Source organism: Malaclemys terrapin, chromosome 3 (genome assembly GCF_027887155.1).
Source record: "Malaclemys terrapin pileata isolate rMalTer1 chromosome 3, rMalTer1.hap1, whole genome shotgun sequence".
Lineage (NCBI taxonomy): Eukaryota > Metazoa > Chordata > Testudines > Emydidae > Malaclemys > Malaclemys terrapin.
Genome location: NC_071507.1, coordinates 99,484,381 through 99,509,818, shown reverse-complemented (window position 1 = coordinate 99,509,818; position 25,438 = coordinate 99,484,381). Strand labels below are relative to the sequence as shown.

Sequence of the window (25,438 nt, the reverse complement as noted above, 5' to 3'; positions counted from 1 at the left end):
AAAATCTATCTTTTTGTAGTTAATAAACTTTATATTTTATATGTTTTATATTTTATCCTAAACCAGTGTGCCTTTAAGTGAAGTGTCTGGGGGAAAATCTCAGTTTGGTTACCACAAGTGTGTATATTCCGCTCCACATTGAGGGAGGGGAGGACATATTAATGAGCTTTCACTGTTCAGATCCCTGTGCAGTGCAAGACCATATAATGTTGGGTTTATACTCCAAAGGGAGGTGCATGCTTGGGGAGCTGGGAAACTGGCTGGGGTCTGCTGTTTACCCTGAGGTCGCCCAGTTTGGGAGAATGGCGCCACCTGCTGTCCTGTTGGTGATAACAGGGCTTGGGTGAGGCTAGCTGTGTTCCCAACCCTGTTATGTGTCTTAGAGAGGTGCAGTAGTTCCCACAGTTCCCAGACTGCATCCCAAGGGTGACAACCCATCACAAATGCAATTTGTTATTGACTCATAATTTATTAGCTAAACAATTCTTTTAAAAATATGTGATTTATTTTTAAAAAGCATCTTGCTTTAAAAAAAATGTTTTGGCCTAATGCTTTACATTGTGTCATAATGTATTACATCAGCCTGTATCAGTCAGCTCATGTTATTTCAAAATAATTTATTGTGACACTTTCAACTTCATAGAATATGTCACAGCATGAATCACAAGCCAAAAAATGGGAAGATCACGTCCGCTTTAAATAAATGTTTTATTTAAGAGCAATATTATGAAATATACATTTTTTCTAAGGCTAAAAAGGGCAGATTATTTGACTGGTACTTCAGTAACTTTATCTCTTAGGAGTTTATTTTCAATTCAATGGATAGTCAAATACATGAACTATCTGAGGACAGTCAGGCAACCTGTGTTCACTTGCAATAGTATTAGAATCTCCAGCAAGTAGTTTGACTTATCCCCATTGGGTGTTTTGTTTTAGAAATAAGCTGAAATGTCTAAACTGGCTTATCCTGGATACTGTTTCAGAAAACTTTACCTTTATCTGCTCAAATCCCTAGTGAGAGCAGCTTCAAAAATATTCTCTTTCTCAGTGTTTCCATCTCCTGATACAGTCTATGACCCTAGTCCAGCTATAAGAACTGTGTGAATGGGCCAGGACTCAGGGGGAGCCTCTTAACTTCAGTGGGACGTTATGCGGCTCTTGGGGTCCACCTACATGGAGCAGCTTTCAGAACTGGGGCCTATAGATAATATTTTCCAAAGCATTGAAGTTCCTTATGAGCCTAAGTCCTGTTGAAAGCCTATTGGACTTAATTTTCTTAAATCTTAGGTTAACTTTTCAAAAGCATTTGTGTCTTCTGTCACCCTCTTTAAGTGTGTATATTATGTTTATCTAGTTGACACTCCATTTTTTAAAATGATATATCTTATATATCAAAATCGTATTTAATTCTGAGAGTAATGGGTCAAATTTATCTGATGTAGTTCTAACTTCACTGAAGTTACATTAGGAATGATCCTGCTCCAAATTATTAAAGTAGTAGTAGAGAATATTGTGTTATTGTTGGAGATGCTCAGAGGCCTGGATGCACAAAAGGAGTTAGATGCCTGAGTCCCTGTTTCAGGGTAAAGGGAAATGGAATTTTGCCACCCTGCTTCTATGGTCCCTGACTGTGTAGCAGTGCATGTGCTTGTTAATAATGTGATGCAGACACGTGGCTGCTGTGATTGATCACCCATAAAGTGCTCATGTGCAGTCCTCCATGACTTCCAGCATCCTTCTTGTTAAGTTCTACTCTACTGCTGATACTTATGGCATGGTCAATGACACATCTGTCTGGTTTTCAGCTCTCTGGTCCCCATCATGGCCAAGGCACAGAAGGTGGCCCCTGCCATCCTCACACATTCTGGGAGCTGACACCTCTAGGTTGCCCCCGTCTCTTCCAGCAATCCCCTGCAAGCCTGCCTTTGCCTGCTCCCTCATCAGTCTCCATTTTTCTTGATGTCCTCTATTCCCTATCCATGTCCTCCTAGGCATTAACCTGGTCCTTGAGCTCCCCACAAAGCCTGTCCTTAGCACCTATGCTCATTTGTTGAGTCCTGGCTCCCATGAGCATGTTGGCATGGGCTTGCATGAAGCCATTAATGACCTTAATCTCTGCTTCATTGATGTTTGCTCTGTGCTGCTTATGCTGTCCCACCTCCCCAAGGTGCCTGGTGGCTGCTCCCTCACTCTGGCATCCAATACTTCCATGCTGGGGCACAAACAGAATGTGACCCATGCTTCAGCTTTTATCGCATGTTCCAAAGTGGTGCTTTCCTGTGACCTCATGACCATGTGGGTCTGTGTTCAGCTGACACCCAGTCCTCACTCAGCACTTGGCAATCATATAGGCGCCTTAGTCCAGCCTCCTGTGTTGAACTCTCAGACATAGGTGCCTATGCAGTTGCCTGGGCTTCACCTTTGTGTGTCTATCTCTTATGGATCAGAGGGGTAGCCGTGTTAGTCTGAATCTGTAAAAAGCAACAGAGGGTCCTGTGGCACCTTTAAGACTAACAGAAATATTGGGAACATAAGCTTTCGTGGGTAAGAACCTCACTTCTTCAGATGCAAGTAATGGAAATTTCCAGAGGCAGGTATAAATCAGTATGGAGATAACGAGATTAGCTCAATCAGGGAGGGTGAGGTGCTCTGCTAGCAGTTGAGGTGTGAACACCAAGGGAGGAGAAACTGCTTCTGTAATTGGATCGCCGTTCACAGTCTTTGTTTAATCCTGATCTGATGGTGTCAAATTTGCAAATGAACTGGAGCTCAGCAGTTTCTCTTTGGAGTCTGGTCCTGAAGTTTTTTTGCTGTAAGATGGCTATCTTTACATCTGCTATTGTGTGGCCAGGGAGGTTGAAGTGTTCTCCTACAGGTTTTTGTATATTGCCATTCCTGATATCTGACTTGTGTCCATTTATCCTCTTGCGTAGTGACTGTCCAGTTTGGCCAATGTACATAGCAGAGGGGCATTGCTGGCACATGATGCCTTGCCACACTGACATAATAACTCCACCTCCACAAGAGTTGTAGCACTTACGTTGGTGTAGTTATGGCGACACAATGTCTGGGTAGACACTGCCTTCCTTACATTGGGTGTTGACTGTCTTGTCAAGACAATTGACAAGAAAGCCAGGAACTAGAGCAGGGCTGCCCCAGGCTCCCCACTCCCAGCTGGGCAAGAAGCCCAGCTTAATCTTCAGAGAGGCAAGAAGCCCAGGCGGCTGACCCCCACTCCTGGCTGGGAGTGGGGAGCTGAGAGCCCTGGGGGGCAGGTGAACTCCTTATGGGGAGCTGAGAACCCTAGCTCTCAGCTCTCCATACTGCCCCTCTTCAGTTGGTGGAAGCACTCCTGGTAAGGGCACACCCCACCAACAGGAGGGTAGTGTGGACATCAGCCACCATAGTAATTACTGCAGTGGCTGTAACTTGACCTAATATAGGTCAGTAGTTTAGACATGCCCCTAGTTTCTTTGAAAGGACCTAAGATGGCAGATAGCCACCAATAGACTAGGGTCCAGATTCCTCAGAGTTCAGCTCCCATTTAGGCATCTAAATGAAGCGGCAAGATTTTCAGAAGTTCTAAGCACCCTACAGTTCTTGTTAAAAGCAGTGGGAGCTGTTAAATGCTGAGCTCTTGAAAATTTGGCCCTGTCTCCTTTTTAAAAAAGTTTATTCTTTTTCCAGCTCTTGTACTGCTGTCAGAGAGTCTGAATGTGTCTTACCATGTGTACAGTGCCTTGCAATAAGGGCAGTTAATCTTTATTCAGCAGTCTTTCTTTCCTTTTTTATCTTGATTTTCTGCTGCTTTGCAGACTTGATCTGTTTTCCTTGTCTAATTAAATTCTTTATTTACAATTTTATTTTACAACTGTGTTTTACTTTTGCTTCTCAGTTTGAATACTTTAGAGCCTTTCTAATCAAATTTTGTTTTCCACTGGGGCTTGATGTTGTTGCATTTATCTTTACTCTGCGAGCTGTCTACAAAGTTTTGACTTACAGTATGCTTGTCTTACGCCCTTATTTATTTCGTTATTACAGTCATTGTCACAGCACACGGTATATTTGTAAATTCAAGTAGGACTTTCATTTTGACTTGCTTAATGAATAAGCTTTATTATATTTACAGGTAATAGTGAAACTCTTTCTGTGCGACAGTGGTTGGACTTAAAATAGTGCTTTATATTGAACATCCATTTGAACACTTTTCTCAGATATTGCACTTATGATGTTTATTCTAGAGATTAAATATTCATGTTATCAACAAGGTTTTGCAGTTGACTTCACCTGGTAATTGCACTTCTCTGCACAAAATAAGCAATAGACAAGAAGTTACTAACTGGCACGTTTTAAATTTTAATTAATTTTTTTGTGGGCCCTGTAGAGCTTGGATAGGCATTTTTCTTTTCATATGTACATCTAAATAAATCAATACATACACAAAATGTGCCCTTTGGTTAGAGTCCAACAAGTTACCATGACAACCAGATCTGACTGCCTGGGTTGGGAGGAACAATTCATTTATGTTTTCTTCATCTTCATCACTCCATACAGAAGGCGAAGATTAAGCCATTTTGTTCAGATTGTATTCAGTTTGGAGACACTGGGGACTGGGAATCTAGGGTGCAGAGGGAAGAGATGGGCCAGGGTCAAGGCCATGAGGTATACATCACTTTTCCCCCCACCCTATACACACACAACTTTTCAACACATGTGCTCAGGAGATAATGCAATCTAGGGCTGTATTAACTTCTGAGTGGAGCCCCAGTGGTCTGTGAAAGACTTCTTTTATGTCTGGACTGTAAAGGCAGCAACCACCAGGGAAACTTCGTTAGCACAAATCTGTCATTGACTGCCATATTCAAAAGGAGCAAAGGTGATCCTGACCTCCAGCATTTCTTCTGTGATCCATGCTCCCTGATTGTTCCACACATATGGAAGAAACCACTGGGAAAGCCTAGTTTCCTAGCCTTTATGCAGGCTTTCCAAATAGGGGACATCTTGGCCTTGTATTGTCTTCTATTAAACTTCTTTCAGCTCTTGCAGAAATTGGTTGCATAAGATAGAGCAACCCACATTCAGCCTTATCTTACAAAACCATCACTTCTTCAGTAGATCATCGTATGTTTCACTAATCCTGGCAATATTACAAAAGTCACATTTTCACATAAATTAAGCATTTTAATTAGTTTCTCTCATTTGTTATACCCATTTAGATATTTCTTCACTTCTTTTTCTTTAGCAAACATGGATGAGGCAAGAAAATTAGTAGTCTGTTCATATCTGAATTAATCTGTCTGTTTTACAGTGTCTCACAGCAGTAGTGCAGCACAGATGCCTGTTTTCAGACAAGACTAAACATCTCAGACAATAATTTATATAACTCTTATAGAGCAGGGTGTACAAAATGTGACCTCTGAACACAACTTCTTTTTAAATAGCTTGTTATCGTCATTGTGAAAGGTACCAGTTTGGCATCCCTGGGATTAGTAAATTCTTCTCTCTAGAAATCAATGAAGGCATAGGAAACAACACCATTAGCTTCTCCAGGTTGCCCTTGCAAAATGCATAAATTGACCAACTTCCTGCGATTTTAGGTTAAGGTAAAGATTATCTTTTTGTTGAAGAATACCATATAAAGTGTACATTACACACAGTGTCATACACTTTTTCCTCTGATGGCTCGCCAGACCAAAATTTCAATGTCCATATTTGGCATAAGTCAGATTGTGGTAGTCTAATTTTCCTAAAGCAGTATTCCTAAAGCAGTATTCGGCCCTGTTCCTGCAAAGTAATAAAGTTAAGTACGTGCAGGATGGGTGTTGTAGTGTCCTCCACAATTCAGTGGATGGTTGCTTTTGCTCTTCAGCTAATCAAAAATCTCATGCCATCTCTGCTTTTCTTCGGGCATATGGCCAGGGAATTTTGGTTGAAGGGGCTTGTGTTCTCCACTGTATAGCTGACTTGGGGTTCACTGTTGCATTCACAGAGCTATGGGATGTCTAACAAAAGTGCCAATGTTAAAAGTTCTAGCTTGGTATGCAATGTCAAATGTATAGATGAGTGGAGGTGGGAAAGTCAGAAAATTCCAGTTACAGCCAACTAAGGGTTTTGAAAATTTGTTATGCTATTCTGCTGAGTTGTTTTATTTTACTTGGTTTTATTTTATTTTCATTTTCAAAAGATGTGGAAGAAAAATCTTGATATTTTTTAGATGTTCCCAGTACAAAATCAACATTTCTTTAATGTGCGCATTCTTAGCATGTTGAAATCTGTATGTACTTCTTATTTATGCAGATGAATTAATTGAAAATATAAGTATTGATGTGGCTCAGACATCAGAAGCAGTTGACACTAGTATATACAGCCAGACGGTGGATAAATCACCAGAAGAAATTGAGTCAGAACGGAATCCTGTTTCCAGGGAAACATGGTTTGATTTTGAAGACTTCTCTACTTGTTTTCAGTAAGGAGCAGAGGTTTTGTTTTATATTCCTTAAAATTTAGATCAAAGTAGTGAAGTACTGTAAAAAATGGCTTTGTGAAAATTGCATCTTAACAGATCTACTTTCTTGTGTGTATACAGAGTCATGTTGGCTTAATTTTAGGAGCAAAAATAAATTGTTGGCATCTTTTACTCCTCTTAGTACTGCAGAATCAACATAGCAAGGCAAAGGCAAGCTGAATTCTATTGATCCTGATGCATCATCAATATAATTCCCAATTGCTTATACCTTTGCAAACCGAGTAAAGGCAGTGGGATTGTACAGCTGTCAATGAAAGTCTAATATGCAGAAGCTTTATTATGGATGAGAAGGCAAGAATTCAGCTTAAGGGCTTGTCTATATTGTATATTGTGTAATATAGACATGATTGAACCTGCTTAAATCAGTTTAGCTTATGTAAGAATAAGAATAAGAATTTAAACATTTTAGATTGATTTAGTTTCACAAGTGGAACTGTTATAATTTAGACCAGGCTATAGATGCTGGGTTGTGTTTATAAGGCTGGAAGTTAAAAAAAAAAATATATGTTTTAACTTGTACATGATTCTGAAATCATTGATGGACAAAAACCATGCAATCAAATGTGCCATTTTTACAGTCACTTTTCAGAGTAGAACTATACTTTTAAATAGAGCTTTTCAGTTATTTTATTTATCTCTGTGCAGAGGGCTAGCTCAAGGTATATTCACCATTCATGTCCCACTTCAGCAATCTAAATAGACTTCACTATCTGGGTGTGTCTACACTGGAGCTGGAGATGTAATTTCCAGTTTGGGTAGATATACCCACATAAGGTCTGATCCATTAGCCTGCTAAAAATAGCAGTGTATTCATGGCTGTGTGGGCAGCAGTATGGGCTAGCCACCCAAGTACAATCCAATCTGAGTCCCTAGGAATGTGCTTGGGGTGGCTAGCCCATCCTGCTGCCCATGCAGCTATGGCTACACTGCTATTTTTAGCTGCAAGCTCCTAGTGAACATAAGGATGGCCATACTGGGTCAGACCAATGTTCCATCCAGCCCAGTATCCTGTCTACTGACAGTGGCCAATGCCAGGTGCTCCAGAGGGAGTGAACCTAACAGGTAATGATCAAGTGATCTCTCTCCTGCCATCCATCTCCACCCTCCAACAAACAGAGGCTAGGGACACCATTCCTTACCCATCCTGGCTAATAGCCATTAATGGACTTAACCTCCATGAATTTATCTAGTTTTCTTTTAAACCCTGCCCTCCTCAGGCAAGGAGTTCCACAAGTTGACTGTGCGCTGTGTGAAGAAGAACTTCCTTTTATTTGTTTTAAACGTGCTGCCCATTAATTTCATTTGGTGGCCCCTAGGTCTTATATTATGGGAACAAGTAAATAACTTTTCCTTATTCACATTCTCCACACCAATCATGATTTTATATACCTCTATCATATCCCCCTTTTAATCTACTCTTTTCCAACCTGAAAAGTCCTAGCCTTTTTAGCATTCATAGTGCTGGAAATTACACCTCCTGCTTCAGTGCAGACATACCTTCAGTCCTATAGAGCCTGTATCCAAAGTAGGGAAACCCATTTATTTCGATCCTAGACGTTTTATATCTTGAAAGAAACCTGGAGATTGTTCCTTATTTTGGATGTATTCTACAGGCTATCCAAGTGTTGAGCCTCCTGTTGGTGTTATATAAACAAATAACCTTGTTTGCATTTGCCCCTATTCTTGCTGCATGTTGCAGTGTTGTGTTTACCTTTGGTATCTTTACAGAAGTCGGAATTTCTTAATATGCAATCCTAGTTATCTGCTTGGGAACCTATTTTTAAATGTTCTGGTTTTCTCTGCATTTTTTTAAAGCTTTTGGCTTTTAGCCTCACTAATATTTCAGTTATTTTATTTTTGTAATTGATATTTCTTTGGGGAGCCTTCACTTTCCACTCATTAAGAACTGACTGGAAAGTCTCTATGGCAGCGGTTATTGTCATAGGTGGTACATGAGGGAGGGCTGTAGCTAGTGACTGAACCTGCATGCTACCTGCTACCTGTATGGACTAAACACTATAGAGCACTTTAGAGTTTGGGAAGGACTGCCTGTCTCATGTTAGGGAGCACCAGATCAGGAGCAAGAATTCTTCAAGATACCTTTATTGACGCAGAGTCACCTGGCAAGTGATTTCCTCCTTCCATTCTGCAACACTGTTTCCTATTCGTAAAGGGTGTAGTTTAATTACAGCTCTACTTAGAGTCAATGGTGAAATATGAACAAATTTTTAAAAGGTTTGTTAGTTGAACATAGAGTAAATTACTGTTAGCCTTTTGAAGACCACTGTAACAAATTTATATGCCAAACTTGTCAGTTCCTTTTTCTCATTTCTAAAAAGAATGAGAGTTACTTATTTTTAGAACTTACATTTTTTAACAATGATCCCTACTGATCCTTAAAGACTTTATTACACAGAAATTTTAGCTGCCAGGCTAAGATTTTTATCCTGACAGCCAGTGATGTTGAATGTCTTTCTTTGCCTAATGTGAACATAGGTCAAATACAGAGAACTTGATATGGATGTTAAAAATTGGCATCAATTTTGGGGGAGGAGGAGCAGATCAGCAGTTACAGAATTTGTGTATGTCAAGAATGTATCACCGCCTCAATAGGGACTTTGAATAATCTGAACTCTTCCATTGTATAAAACCCTGAACTCTGGTTCAGATTCTGTCATCAGTTAAAGTTGAACTCAGTGAGATTAACTGGGTCAAACTGAGGTCACAATGTGATTCAGTTTCTTAATCATTTTCTGGCGAGGTGTGGAACAGCAATAAATTTCATAGAAGTGTTAACAAATTGCATAAAGGCAATCATCCCCCATAGCGTTGCCTCTGCTTTTTCTATAGTTTAGTGATTTTTTTAGGTGTTAAAATTTTAAGATGATTTCGGTTTGCTGCCATTTACAAATCCAAATAAGATGAAACTAGCTGTCAGACCTGCATAACAGAGAGTGTTAGACCTGCAACAAAGGTACTAATCAATGTCAGCAGCTTTCACTGGAAATAAATTGTACATGTTAATTTTTTGTGAAGCTTCAAATGTTGAACCACTTTCAAGAAATAGTTTTGAGTCGGTTTCATAATGGATAGAAATGGTTGCAGTAGCACCATGTGGGATGAGAGAAAATTTACTAAAATAAATTATTAATACTAAAATTAATTTCCCCCTCATTATTTTTCTTTCTAGGAACCTGCATATTTTCCACAAACCAAATACATATGCTTATAGTTATCAGAAAGCCGATTTTAAGGTACATGCATGCATCACATTATTGATTTCACCTTTATTTTATTGAGAGAGCCTACATCCTGATAATTCATAAATCCTAAATATTAGTGCTAACCCATGAAGAACAACTATTACAGACAAAATAATAATGCGAAAATAATATATATGGAAATACTTAAGGCTACAGTGGTCATCATTAAAAGTCAACATGTTGCTGACACTTATACTGCAATATTTCCCTTCCTTTGAAATCAGAAATGACAGTGGTACCACAGATTACTGTTTGCCAACGGCTGAAAAAATGCACACTGTTGGAGGTAGCAAAAAGATTTCAGGTTACACTATAGAATACAGTGTGCCAGATCCTCAACTCCACTTAAGTTGCAAGACAAAGGTGACTTAAATTAGCCTTGAGGCAGCAGCAGAGATGCCTCTCAAGAGTATCCCAGACTGATTCAATCTCTGAGAGCCCCAAGATTGGGAGGGCAGAAATATAGTCTCCCATCCCTTGACTCTTTAGGTGTGCTAAGAGCTGCTCTGGTGCACTTGAGAATCTATTCCAGTGACTGGAATTACATTTTACATATACTGCAATTACAATGTAAAAGCACTGTAGCAATGTTTTAGATACCTACAGTTAACTAATAAATTAATGTAACTGGAAGATTAAACATGTCTGAATGTGTTGCTCCTTTAGTTTCATATTTAGTACATTAATACCCTGTAATTGCTGTGCAGTTAAACTTTGTCATGAATAGACCTAGTACAAAATCCTGTACCCAGAAATTATCTATATGGGTTATATTCCATAACTGCAGCATATCTTCAGTGTCACTAGTCTCACTGTTATAAAGTGTAACCAGATCACTGTTATAAAGTGTAACCAGTTTTCCTGACCTATGATTTGCTTTGAATATGCAACTTCGTGCAACTGAAAACATGCTCTATTTTCTAAAATGTAGTCAACAAAATCCTAGCTGTGTGCTAGGATGGCAAAGTATATTCTTTAGAACCCTTTACTTTGGTACCATAATATCTTATTAGACACAGGTAAATCAAATATTCATGCCATCTCGCAAATTAAATATCAGCCATATGGGATAACACTTTTGTACTGTAATTTCATAGATTTATAGATTTTAAGGTCAAAAGGGACCATTACATCATCTAGTCTGATGTCCTATATATAATAGGCCATTAAATTTCCCCCAGTTACCCCTGTATTGACCCCAATACCTTGTGTTTGGGGTAAGACATATCTTCATGAAGTGCATCTAGCCTTGATCTCAGTATCAAATTGCTAATATTTACAGTTATGACTATGAGAAACACTCCAATTTAAGAAAAATGAAAGACGCAATGGAATTAAGTTTAAATTGGCGTATTTTATAGGAATGATGCAGTACACATTGCTGTTTCTGATGTTTCTGTTGTAAATAAAATGCTGCCATATTTTATGATTTTTGCAAAGTAGATATCATAATGATGCAGAATAAATTGTATGCTACAAGCTACAAATCAAGAATATTCATGATGCTGTTGGTTGGAATTGATTAGAGTTGGCAAATTGTAGAACAATATCCCAGCTGCTTCATATGGTAATGATATTTTAAAAGGTAACTACGTTGGTCCCTTATTATAACTGTTGGATTAAATACTAATAGATAAGCAGGGTTTAATTAAATTGGTGGTACACAGGGAAGATGTGCATAAGATGTAGGTACATTTTCTATTAAAGAAACTATTTTTTCTCTAATCTGTGGAATGAAAGATTAATATTAGTAGGTAAATGAAACTTGAAGCTCTGTCAGAAGCACTGGTAACAATTAACTGCTTGTTTTACATATGTACATTGAGTCACAAAGTTTGAACTTTAAATCAAAAATTGTAAAAGACTAATTCAACAGAAATTAAACATGAATGCCCTTTTCCACCTGCAGTTTACAGATGATCGAGTCTTCTATTATTTATTTGTGGACAGTTTGAAGCCTATTGAAATCCTGGTTAGTTTTTCTGCATTAGTACGCTGGGGAGATTCTGGAGGTAAGATCCATACAAAGAAAAAAGTGTTTTAATATTGATTGTTCTCAACTGCTATAGACTCTTTTATCTTAACTGTCTTCTTTTGAAACATGCTTTTTCTTTTTTTGGTCTTGTATGGAGCAGGTGACTCTCAGTGCCTAGATGGTTTAATGAAAACTGCAATATTCCCCTTGGATATTTTAGAGTTCTCTCTCCTGCAGTATTGACACATGCTATGTCCATAGTATCGTGATGAATTATGAGTCACAACAGATCTGCTTAGCAAGATGTGTTCACCTACGTGGTAATTTGGCAGGCTTTAAATAGAGCAAGTTGACTTCAGGAAATGATCTGGCAAAACACTTGGCTGTGCCATAGTGGTGCTTTTGTATTGCTCCACACTGAAAACACTTTTTTTCGCGTCCTTTTTATGAACAATGCCTCTTAAGGAGTTGTTTATGATGTTTAATCATTTACTATTCACTTTTTGTCCATACCTTTCTAGTATGGATTTCCTTTCATTTCCTGTGTCATTTCTGTCTGGTTTTCTCTTCTTGCAAACTGTTCTATCTTTTGGCTGGTCTACATGCAATAATTGCACTGATTTAACTAAAATTGATGCAAATCCCTGTTTGGACACTCTTGAATCTGTTTACAGCAGACTCATCTTGATACCCTAGGGCTCTGCCTAGGATAAATCACAAATGTCTGTGAAATATCTAGATTAATATTTTTAAAGATGTTAGTTAAGTTAATTAGAAGTCAACTTGAGTTAAACCTTAGTCTAGACATACCTTGAGTGCATGTAAGTTACATGCTAAGGAGCCAAAAGAAGGTGTAATTACACGTATGTGTTAGACCCTATTACACAGATCCAGGTAGTTCTGTGGGAGTCTAAGGTTATGTCTATACTTTGAGCTGGTGGTGTAAATTCCAGCTCAAGGAGATGTACCTGCACTAACACTGAGCAAGCTAGGTCACTAAAAATAATGTGTAGCAACGGTGACAGGAGGGGCTAGCTACCCCAAGTATGAGCTCATTTGAGATGCTAGGTACATACTTGGGGAAGCTAGAACCTGCTCCTGCTCACAATACTGTGGCTACAATCTATTTTTAGCATTCTGACTCAGAGTTAGCACTCATATGGCTCTTTGAGCAGGAATTTACACTCAAAGTGTAAATGTGCAAAGAGATCTAATTTATATCTCCTCCTAACACATCACTTCTGAATAAGGCCCTCAGAGTAGAGTGTATTCATAACCCCTGTTCCGTGTTATCTTTGTACACTGGTTAAGAATATAAGAACGATCATACTGGGTCAGACCAATGGTCCATCTAGCCCAGTATCCTGTCTTCCGACAGTGGCCAATGCCAGGTGCTTCAGAGGGAATGAACAGAACAGGTAATCATTAAGTGATCCATCCTGTGTCACCCATTCCCAGCTTCTGGCAAACAGAGGCTAGGGACACTTCAGAACATGGTTTTGCCTGTCCTGGCTAATAGCCACTGATGGACCTATCCTCCATGAACTTATTTAGTTCTTTTTTGAACCCGATTAACTTAAAAAACTGCTGTATTTCTCCCAGAGCTACCATTAAGGGTAGGCAACATCTGTGGCTGACTAGGGCACTTAGCTGGTGGAGGCACCACTGGCATGTATCAACTTACAAATAGTCCCTTTATTTTTTTATGGGCTTTGATGACCAAAATGTGATTCTGAATTCTGCTTCATGATAAAATTTTATCAATTCTCTAACTTTATTTTTCTAATTATTTTTCTTACAGCGACACAAAAAGAAGGTTCTGGTATACCACAGGGCATGCTTACGGTTGAAAGTTTCTCTTGGAAAAGTGTGGCTACTGGACAACTTGTGCTAAAGATACATACATATGCAACCAAAGCTGCTATGCTAAACCTTCCCCCAGGGTGTGTACTAGTCCTTTTTTTTTATTTCCCTCTAGTACTTAAAGACCTGCTGTTGCCTTAAGGATAGAATTTACATAACTGAATCTGGAATGGTTAATTATTTGCAAATATTTGAATGTTAAGTTTGCATAAAATTTATAGGATTTTTCCAAGTTTTGGTAAGATTGCAATATTTATTTGGATTTAAGAATCATTACTAAAGTTTTTAAAATTGTGTGTCAGTCTGTGAATCCCTTACTCTCTCTTTGTTGAGCAGTTATTCATATGAGTAGTTCCACTAGTTTTTCTAGAAAAAAACAACTGAAATACATTCTGTGTAGGCATGTTGTTTCTAAATAGAAGGCTTCAGAAATTTGGCGGAGGTATTAGCAGCTCTCTCCAACACTCATTTTCATTAAAACTTTTACTGAAGTATGATACTGTAGCCAGTATTGTAACTCTTCTTGAAATGGAATTTATGAAACATGAAAGGACATAAGTTCCCAAATAATCCAACTATACCTTTGCATAGTTCTTTAAAATTCCAGTTTAAAATGATTTGGAAACCATGACATTGATTCTTTGTGGAATTCACTTCTCTTGGCATATAGCCCTAGATATCTGGTTTAAAGCAGTTCCTTGGCTGTAAAAATAAAGAAAAGACAACTCCATACCACCCCCTTCATCCTTAGATATCTACTAGTCTTTTAACATGTTTGAAATGAAAGAAACAATACATGATGTATTGCCACAAGGTCTGAATTGCTGGATAATTCAAAGCTTTTGGTTCTCAAAAATAAAGAATTGCCAGTTTAGTTTGATATATATAACTATATCAAAAACTTACAATATTACAAAAAGTACCTATAAAACTTGAACAGAACAATATATATCTGTCATGTCCTGTATGTCCATGCCAACAAACTATAAATGGAAATCAAAGAGGATTTCAAAGCAACAGAAAGGTAAACACAAAGACCTGTTATATATCAGGTATTAAGTCAACCAAGTTGAACAGTTCTCCCTTTTTTCTCTAAACTGATTTAAAATATTAAAATGGATTTCATTTGTGAAAAATGGCAGTAAAACAAACTTCAGCTGGAAAAAAATATATACATCAGAATGCCTGATTGAACTGGCTTATGGACAAATTAATCAGCATCTGCATTCTTCTGAGCTGTGCAGTTTTTGAAAGTTGGAGAATCAAGTTCTGTGGGGGACTGCACTGTCGGAAATTTCAGCAGAAAAGTTAGCCTTATGCAGGACTCTAAATCAAAGAACAAATCTTTATATTTCTCCAACTGCAAGTTTCAGAGCTACCTGAGAAGCAGGAATTTATTACAGATAAGCTCCCCACCCATGCCACTACATCTCTGATTCCCCATCCCTCCACAATTTGCAATCATGCTGGAAGGAATAATTAATTATGTAGAATTTACAACAGGTCAATCTCAGGCATGGGAGTAGAAGTGGGCTTAGGACTCACCCTGTGGAGCAGTTTCCATTTCATTAAAAAAGAAAAATTACTTGGGAATCCAAGTGAAGGTTTCCTCCCACTGTCCACTTGATTGCTAGGAAGTGTTGTAGTCTTCCTCCCCAACCAGTGGCAATTTTAAAAAAGCAAATTTTAAAATCTTTGGACCAAGTGGCTCTTCCCTTATTCTTCTTACCAGACCTTTGTTAAAGAGCTATTAACCAAAGAACCACTATTCACAAGAGAAAGGAAAAATATGGTGTTGAGTGCCTGATCCTGTCTTGTGTGAATACAAGAAAGAATTCTTCTTTCTTTCAAAATTGGAATTAACTGTAGTTCCCAAGGGGGCACACTGAACTGTAACTGATGAGGCTACTCTTAAATGGATTGGGCCTATAATTATTACATAAAAGTGGTTTTATTCTAATCTGGTTTTATATTAAATTTTCTTATTCTTGCCCATGTCCTTATAGTAATTTTGATTAAGGTAGCGGATAACTAAGACACTTGACTCTTACTTTGGATTTTCCAGATCAGATTTATAAACTTAAATGTAGGTTTAAGTGTGGTTAACTGTGGTTTTTGCTTTTAAATTCTTCTTATCATTATTTATTATTTGTTTCAATCAGTGTCTGGAAAACACCATACAAACCCAAAAGAAGGCACAGTCCCTGATCTAAAGAGTTTATACTCTATCCTTATGAAATACTATAGCAATGTTATTTTGTGTTATAAAAACCACATGTAATCAAACTAAAGCAGAAAATAAATCTAAAACAGTGGCTTCTCAACTTACAACCTGTAATTATAACCTCACCAGTAGTTCAAGGAGCCTTTCCTCATGCTCTTTTCAATTACTTATTTGAGAACCAAGCAATTAGCAATTGAGAGTTAAAAGGAGAGGTGGGCCAGGAAAGAATTCCACTGTTGTGAAGTTGGTCCACTGAATGAAAAGGTTGAGGAACCACTGTTCTAAAAGAGAGTGCTTTTCTTTTTTATTGTATTTTATTTTTTATGTAGGCGACATGTGTTAATCTTCACTGCAAGTTCCCCCATAGGGCACCATATCCATCTGTGTAGCATGGTGCCATGTGTGTTTGGTGACGAGGATACTGTTATGCCAAATCTTGACAAGGTACATGTAACCATAACAACGCATGCAATATTATTGCCAATCATTGACCACTGTTTACTGCAGACTGATCTAATTTTTCTCTTGAATTTTGAGTTTGGAGGATATGCAAAAAAATTCTGTCAGTTGTGCAGAAGGAGATTGTTTAAAAATCACTTTTCTTAGTATTGTCACACACAAAAATTTAAATCTTAATGTAAATAATGTCACATCTCTATTTATAGTAGATTTTACTGAATAATGTAATATAAATTCCAAATATATATGGAAGCAAGGGAAACAGTTCTGAGATATTGGAAATGTGAGGGAGAGAGACATATATGAAGCTGGGCATTATTATAGCTATGTGATGTAAACGTATAAGCAGGTATTGGATGTTGTTGTTTCACATAAAATAGCTAAAAAAATTCATTCATGTGCCAATATATAATTGGATATTAAAGAATGTAGTGGAAATATTTAAATTGGAGGTAGTGTATTGTCTTCCCTTTTGCAGCATGCGGCTCTGATAGTCATAAAATGCATGTAAAGATTATTAAGATAGGTTCAAAAATGCCTACTTAGTGATGCAAACCGTCGGTCAGATGAATGCATTTCCCCCCATATGGTTGCAAAATGAACAGTAGGCCCCAGAATAGCTTTTGTTCTTAAAATGAACTATTGATTCAAAGGGCTTTGTGATAGCTGTGATCAGAGGCCCTGGGGAGCAGTTAACGCTTTCTTGGAGCTGTTGGTTAGGTTGTCTGTAGATCCAGACAGATGTCTCGTTATTAGTTAAACTCACTCCATGTTTTCAAGGTTTCCTTTACAAATGATTGGGCCAGAGACTTTGGGATTTTTTTAAATGAAAGTGTAGATTCTCAAGCAGAGCAACAAATTTTTTAAAAGGGGAAATTTTGCAGCCATTTTCACTGCTGTATAATACATCTCTACCCTGATATAACTCTGTCCTCAGGAACCAAAAAATCTTACCACATTATAGGTGAAACTGCATTATATCGAACTTGCTTTGATCCGTCCGAGTGCGCAGCCCCGCCCCCTGGGAGCACTGCTTTACCGCGTTATATCTGAATTTGTGTTATATCAGATCGCGTTATACCGGGGTAGAAGTGTAATAGGATATTAAAGTATCTTATGCAAGCTAGGATGGATATTTAGGAAGGTAGATTAAACCTGAGAACTTGATATGTTAAGAAAAAAAGAGAAACATTTTCAACTTGTTCCCCTTCTCTTTACAAAAGGGAGAATCTGTGGGTGGAACTTCCTTGGCCATAAAAACAATGTAAAACTGCCTCTACAGTTGCTTCCTGTGGTCTTCTTTCCACAGATTTTTGCAAGAGGAGCAGCTAGTCTCTAGAGTCTCACATAGCAATTCAGGTGAAGATTAATACTGCTATGTGCAGCATTCACTTTGACATGGTGTTCAACCAAATACAAATACTCCTCTAAGAATATATGGATGGGATTAACCAATATTATGTCACAATGTATATTTTAGCTAGGAGAAGCCTTCACTTATTCTTACTACAATATAAATATGCATCTTAATTTTGACTGAACATTCTACAGTGCTTGGTACAAAAGAAGAATAATCAATGCATAATATTTTTATATTCTTCATTATCTGATAAACATTTTCCTTCCACAAGCTAAAATGTTCTCTCTCCCCAGGAGAGCTACCGGTTTATAGAACAGGCTACAGTTATCCTGAAAGCTATTGGAAATGTGATTAATAATTTCAGCAGTGAGCCTGAACTTTCCAAGGCCCTGAAGGAGCTGGAACTAACTCACTTCCCTCACAGCCTCCATGGTACAGGATTAGCTAGAGAACACTTCAAGGTAACAGTTCTAATAATCTGCTTTATCTAAAAGAGTTCACAATATAAAAGAGTGCATATGTTAACATTCATTCTCTTCTTCAAATAAGCTGCTATTATTATTATTCTTATTATTAATTAGTATTAATTATTAGCCAAATTTTCAAAGGGGTCTCCAACTCTGCCTCTGATTTTGCACACATGGTTTGAAATCCATTATAACTTGCATGTGCAAATGATATAGTTTACAAATACAAATAGAAATTGCCTTTCCTTTATATATCCAAATGATAATATATGCAGAACTGCACATGCTAAAATCAGAGACCGTGTTTTGGCAGTTTGGCACTGCATGTTTCAAACATCAAAATTCATCAGCTTTTTGAGATCTAATTCAGGATATGAAAGCAAAGAGACTAACTGAAGTTCAGAAAACAATACACAGAATAATTCCGTACTGTGTCTAAGATTGATGTCTCAGGAAAAAATTGATTTGGCTTTTTGTTATTGAAGACAATAGTCAGATTATTTGCATAGTCACAACATTTCCCTGTTTTTTATTATTTATTCTTTCCCTTAAATGTTGTATGCATGTATTTAACTATGCTAGGTCTTCCTTCAAAACTAAATAATCATGCTTTTAACATAGAGCATCCTAATGTAATAGCAGCCACTAGAGATAACAAAGTGATTACAACCAAAACCAGCAATATTACTGTTGACTATAATTGGTATTTAGCTACCCAGCCTAATAAATATTTTCCCTAAAATGTTTACAGTACTAGAGTAACTCTATCCTGATTTATTTTTTATTCAACACAACACTTTGTACATTGATTTCAACATGTGTGACTTGTATCCAGGTACAGAACAGCTGATAGAAATGATGATGCATATTTAATCAGTTGGATTACTCATTAGAAGTAGGTATTCAATTTTTTACAATCACTGATACAAAACAGAAAGAAGCCAGTCCAATTCACAGTAGTTACATGTGAAATTGGTGTCAGATTCAAACATCTCCAATGTTTAGGGGAGGAAGTCAGAATCAGTGTTTCAGTTCAGGTTAATCTCGGATATAAACACGTAGACAAACATTTTAATAACCCTTGTGCCATTTTATGATAAAGAATCCAAGTCCTATAGGAAGATATATGTTAGTCATCTCATAAGCAGATGTTTTAAATTTAAAATGAATATGGTACTACAGAGTAAGATGAAAGAGTATTTTCCCAGTTCTTGCTCCTGAAACTATCTAGGTCTCTAGAGAGAAGTGTTTATCATATGTATTTGTGCAAAATGGGAGCTCAAACGCATAAGTTTTGAAATGGAAAAAACAAACATTTGTGGAATATTCTGTATAGAATATTAATGATCAAAGATATATATAAATCAGCTTTCTTGACAAAATAAACGGTTGTCTGAATTTTTTCCTCTTTTTAATTTTAGGTTTTCAATAATGCTTTTGGGCGTTTGATCCAACAAGTGTTAGGTAATAAGGTTCCTCCCAATTTTGAATTCGCTTTCAGATCCTTCACTTTGGATTTGAAAGCCAACGATGCTCCCGTGGAAGACAATGTATCTTCAGGTACTGTGCTGATATTAATCATTATATTTAGATTTGTCTGTCCATTTCTATTCAGGGGGAGCTGGTCACATACTCTATATTTAGATTGCCTAACATTTGCCATCATAGAAACCCTCAAACCCCCTATCTCGTTCAGTCTGCAGGTAGGATGCACAAAGGGGATGCACAGGCAACTGTAATTCTGGCATTTCCTAACTTTCAAGTGGTTTATTTTGCAACTTAAGTAACTTTTTGGTGTGACTTTTATGCATATAGTTTGTATGTATATGGTCACATATTAAGCCAGAAATAGTGATAAGCTGAAAAAACTCTTGAGAATCTTTTAGGTGCAACCCAAAACATATGTTTCTTTCTTGTGGGCAAAATCTTGTTGGTTCAAAGACAAAGTTCACTATGCTCTGGCTAGAATCTGTATAGAATTTTGTGAGTAGAATTATGTAGAAAGCCTCTTTAGATATTTCCTCTTGTCTAGAAGTCAAGACATGAGCTACAATAATCTTATCCACTTTCTAGACTGAGCTGGGCAAATGATGGGGTTTTGGTTCACTGGCAATTCCAAAAAATAAATATGAAAATCATTTTGGGGTGAACAAAAGACATAGTTTGAAGTTTCTAAAATAAAATTAAAGGAAATTCTGAAACAAAAAGTCATCTTGAATAAAATATCAAAACGTTTCTTTTAAAAGAACCAAAGGTTCCCTAGCATGCTTGAAAGTAGTACTGTTTCAAACAGCATCACATTAAAGTACACCAGCAGGGTCTACATGTATCAATTAATAAACAACACATTAGTGCACATTAAAAATCACACCCCCTCCATTGCCCCACTGTGTAAGATAACCCTTTAGCATAAGAGTGAGTTTGTGACATGTGAACTAAGACCCATCAAACTATTCTCCTATAGAAGCCACAAGCATCCTTTAGATGGGAACAACTTTTAATTCCTGTTGAAGGTGGCTGGCTTCAAACTGGTTATCTGCAGGTGAAAGGCTTTGTAGCCAATTAGCAGTGACCTAAAACATTCAGCTCCCTACTCTGTTACACCATTTAGAATGTGTCTTACTTACTTGAAAGATAAGTTTGTTAAATAAAGTTCTAGCATTTTTAGAGCTTACACAGGCAGAGACTTCCATATTCTCAACACACAGGCAAAAACCACCCACACATAGCTCTCCTGCAAACCCACTGTACAATCAAGAACCTTGTCCTGTTCTTAAAGGGACAGCTAGCATTAACAAAAGTACAAATAAGATAATCAGCATTAACACAATGTTCCAGTTTAGTTCTAGACACAGTGTTTTGCGATATAAAATCATTTCCATAATTACAGTTACTTCAGGCTACTCATACTAATTTAAGAGGAGACACTATAGATTTATTGGGTGAGATAACTGAGGCCTTACACTCAACTCAGTGGCATTGACTGGCTGTGTTACCTCTGCTGTCCCAATGCTACTGCTCAGGCTCCTCTGCCTGTGGCACCAAATGGGCACAGTAAAGGGGAGGGTATTGAGTTGAAAATGATAAAACAACAAAGAGAAGAAGAGGAACAGCTTAGATGGTCTAGCAATAAAATTTAGGTTTAGTGGCAGTAGCCTGTAAAATTGCTACAGATTCAGGGATAGAGTCCATGTTCCTGCTCCTCCTACAACCTGCCAGCTCAGCCTACCAAAAATTATATGTAAAAGGAAGGTTGCAAAGTCAAGTGTTCAAACTTTAGGAAATATCAGAAAAAATATAATCTTTGCAACCTTAACTCTGTCCTCTTTTGCATGTGAATGATGATATAGTCTTTAATTACTTAATCATATACTCTCCCCTCTCCCCCCCCCCACCCATTTGGGTGGTAAGCAGGGTTTGAGCCAGGACTTTTAGGTCTGTTGCAAGGACCTTGAGATAACAAAACCTGCTGGTAGTAGAAGTATACTGTTATCCTTTCTTTTGATCAGCCTCTGGCAGGGGCAGCAAGAACAACACAGTAGTTTGCCTGTGGGTTACACAACTATTTATGAGACCCAACATTTCACAGCAGTATCAGGATTCAACCGTTGACTGTGGGAGGTGAATGTGGTCTAGGGGCTAAAGTAGTAGCTGCAGACAGGATAGAGAGGCGCATATTCATTTTGAAAGGCAGTGTACCTGAGTGGATAAGACAAGTTTCTGTATATAGCGACCTGTCTGAAGTCGCCTTGTACTTTATTTGTTAGAGTGGTCTGCTTCCTGGGATAGGTATATGAAACCTTGCACAATAATAAGGGCTGTGATATATTAACAGTATTCAGTGGAAGAGGGGAGACCAGAACCCATGGTCTCCTGACTCTAAACCCAGGGCATTGTTCCCTAAGCCAAATGGTGTTTGGCAGGGGAATCTTGCATTCTCTCCAGTTATGCCTGAGATTTTACCTGAGATGCAGGCAAGTGTGACTGGCGTCCCAAATATGAGAGTGAAACACAAGACTCGGATCAGTAACAGAATTCTTTGTGGGGAAATGTTCTTTATTATTATGGAGGTGAAAATTGTGCCTCTTGTTTCAGGGTGTCTGTAGAATGTGACATCACTCCATCAGTTTCTATTTGGTTAATATTTTGTAGGTTATTTTCCAGCTAGAACAAGAGACTTAAATTAAATTCTGTGACACAAGATGACGCCCATTAAGGAGAAATACCAGCTTACCAAATCACTGTGAGCTGGACAGGTTTGACCCATGACATTAGTATAGTAGTTGCATGACAACATCATGTAATTGCATAATAAATATCTGTCCCCATGTGGTATATCTTGATAACAGTGCTTCAACTTACATTGCTTCTTATATAGTAGAATTTATAACAGGATGATGGGATAGTATAAATGGAAGCTTTATGAGCAAATCAAGGCATTTCTGGAATATAGCTCACATAGTTGTTTAACTCTCAGTCAAGCAGTTGTAGTGCTTGTAGCCTTCACGTCACACCCTATTTATAGTACTGTTCATTCTTCTTTTTCTTTCAGAGGTGATAGAGCTAAATATTCCTGTTGCTTGGCAGAACAGAACTCCAACTTCTGAAGAAGAAGCTGCAGTGCTTAAACTGCAAAGCAATTGGAGAGGGACCTATATTAGGCAATTGATAAATGGCAGAAAACCAGGTAGGCCTTTTAAATCTTATTTTAAGTGTTTAGTGTTTCACCATATTATTTTATCTGTGCTACCCTCTTACTAGTTATCTGAAAATTTGATAAAAATTTTTACTAGGAGTGCAGTGAAATATTATAGATGAAATGAAGATGGCTGATTAAATTTAACATACTGCTTGAGATAGAGCCCGGTGTGACACTCAGGATATGTCTACACTGCAATTGGAGATGCAGTTACAGCTCATGTAGGCATAGCTGAACTACCTTTAATCTAGCTAGAGCAGCTAAAAATAGCAATGAAGATGCAGTGGCACGGCCCACAGGATAGGCTATACAAGTCTGCCCGGAACTCTGGTACATACTTGCATTGCTAACCCATGCCAGGATCCAGGCTGCTACATCTTCACGGCTGCTTTAGCTGCACTTTATAGCTAGTGCAGGTGTGCCTACCTGAACTGCAGCTACACCACTGACTGCAGTGTAGACATACCCTTAGCCACATCAGTGATGCTAGAAATTCACCCTGGACCTGACTTAAAGCTCATTAAGTCAATGGAAAGACTGCCATTGATCTCAGTGGGCTTCGGATAAGGGCCTATGTAAATATAGTTTTGGTTAGCTCAAAATATTGTGACAGGTTTAGTTTGTGGAAAGTGGAATATAATTTAGTTTGATTTTTATATATATTAAAAATATATGTATATTATATATAAAGCCACAAAATGAAACTCTTAACTTAAAAATAATACTATTCCTTTAAACAACTGTAATGCATTTCTGAGAGGTATTCCCACAGATCTCTACAAATAAAACAAGAGCTCAACGTAGTTATCAGTTTATTGTCATTCTTACATAAAGGCTTATGTATGTTTTACTAAAAATATTTGAATATTTTGATGCCCACTTGTGATCAAACATACAGTAGCATTTTCAAGAGAATATGTATGAACAGCTGGCATGGGTGACTCATAAAGAGATTAAGAAAGTATGAAGAGTTCTGTTTTTAGGTTTGCCAGTTACATATTGTATATCCACATTTTGTTTTGTGTGTGTTTTTTTAAATGTAGATAGTGAAGAAGATTAACAGTCTGAGTTTAGGTCAGTAGTGAATCTAAATGTCACTGGCAAAATATTTCATGCATCTTATTCTGGCTGAGAAAGAGACTTTGATAAGAATAGTATGAGCAGATTGGGAGGTGGGGAGAGAGACCTTGAGTAAATCATTGTACATCACTGAGAAATATGTAGGCAACTATAATATAAAAATTGATGATAAAAATTACAAATAAGTGTATGACAAAACAAGGTTTTTCATCATTCATACCCTAAAAACTGCTTAATCACTGACAGATCAACATCAGAGACTTAGCAGGGGAGGTCAGCAGAAAGTCCAAGAATGTATCAGCATAATGGATCTTTCAAATCCTAACGATGATGATGATGATGTTAAATAAATTTTGCATATCTACATCTGGTGATCTCAAAGCACTTTATTGATGTTAATGAGGTAGCCTCATGATAACCTGGCAAGGAAGGTAGTTGTTATTAACCCCATTTTACAAATGAGGAAATAGAGGCACAGAGATTAAGGGCCTAAATTTCAAAAGGGCAAAAGTCCAAGAGCTTGTACAAAAATACAAAAATATATGTAATGCTTTAGTTGTATTGAATCTTCTTAATCTTTTCCTAATATATTGCATGTGATAGAGGCATATACCATGAATATTGTTCCTATATGTATTTCATATGAAACAGTCCTGCAAATTAAATAAAACTGTGCAAGTCTCACATGACGTAGTGCAATTTTTTCTTGCAAATATTATATAGCTGATGATTCAGTCAAGTCCTAACTTTCTTCTGAAGCAGGTGAGCATTGAACTTTCAGATGCGTCTGGCATTTCCTTTCCTATAGTGGCCCATTCGTATAAGAAGTTTCTGTGTTGCTATTGGGTAGTTTCAGAGAGGGCTTTGTGCCATCACAGTCTATCTGTTCTCCTATCTATACAGTTCATCGGACTAAAGAAACATGGTGATCTTTTCAGCCAGTGCAGGGAAAAGGGTGCATGGGGTGCCAAGGCAATAGTTGTCATATGATTACAATGTTCTGACAGCTTGTGAGTGCCTTGGCACAGAAAACCACCCTGTGAGAGACACATGCTTCCTGGGTACCACCTCCTTCAGTAATACACCATCCCTTTCAGGTTGACTCTTCCTTTTGAATGATTGCCAGCGCCACCCTTATAGAGGCTTTTCTCTCCATGCATTGTGCATTCTGTGCCTGGGTCAGTCTTGTCTTCTTTGGCCAGGCATCCTCTCTCTCCTTCAGATCGATCTCTCCTTTAAAATCCACCTCTTCAAGCAATCCCTCATACATTCTTCTTCTCATCCATAATCCCAACTCTCCCGCTCCTGAACTATTATCCCTAGTCTTGTCTTATTTAGGCTCTTTGCTCCAAATAATTTAGTGCCTACCTTATTTATTTCTGGCAAGCACCATTTAAATTAACAGTGCTTCAGTCTATATTCATCATTCTGTTCTTCTGGAGATTTAGCTTTCCATGTATCAGTTGCTGAGTGGGTTTTTCCTAACTCTTTTCTTTTGTTTGTCTCTACCTCTTCTTTCTCA

At 37.7% G+C, this 25,438-nt stretch overlaps 1 protein-coding gene across 2 annotated transcripts in view; it reads left to right on the top strand.

Moving 5' to 3' along the window:
* ADGB (androglobin) overlaps positions 1-25,438 on the top strand; it is a 206,653-nt gene that overhangs the window by 103,013 nt on the left and 78,202 nt on the right. For both annotated transcript variants that reach the window (XM_054024508.1, XM_054024507.1), the window contains exons 15-22: positions 6,298-6,466; positions 9,717-9,780; positions 11,699-11,801; positions 13,566-13,707; positions 16,181-16,295; positions 17,964-18,131; positions 19,559-19,697; positions 22,690-22,824. In XM_054024508.1, coding sequence (XP_053880483.1) covers positions 6,298-6,466; positions 9,717-9,780; positions 11,699-11,801; positions 13,566-13,707; positions 16,181-16,295; positions 17,964-18,131; positions 19,559-19,697; positions 22,690-22,824 — 1,035 coding nt within the window. The remainder of the gene's footprint in view (positions 1-6,297; positions 6,467-9,716; positions 9,781-11,698; positions 11,802-13,565; positions 13,708-16,180; positions 16,296-17,963; positions 18,132-19,558; positions 19,698-22,689; positions 22,825-25,438) is intronic.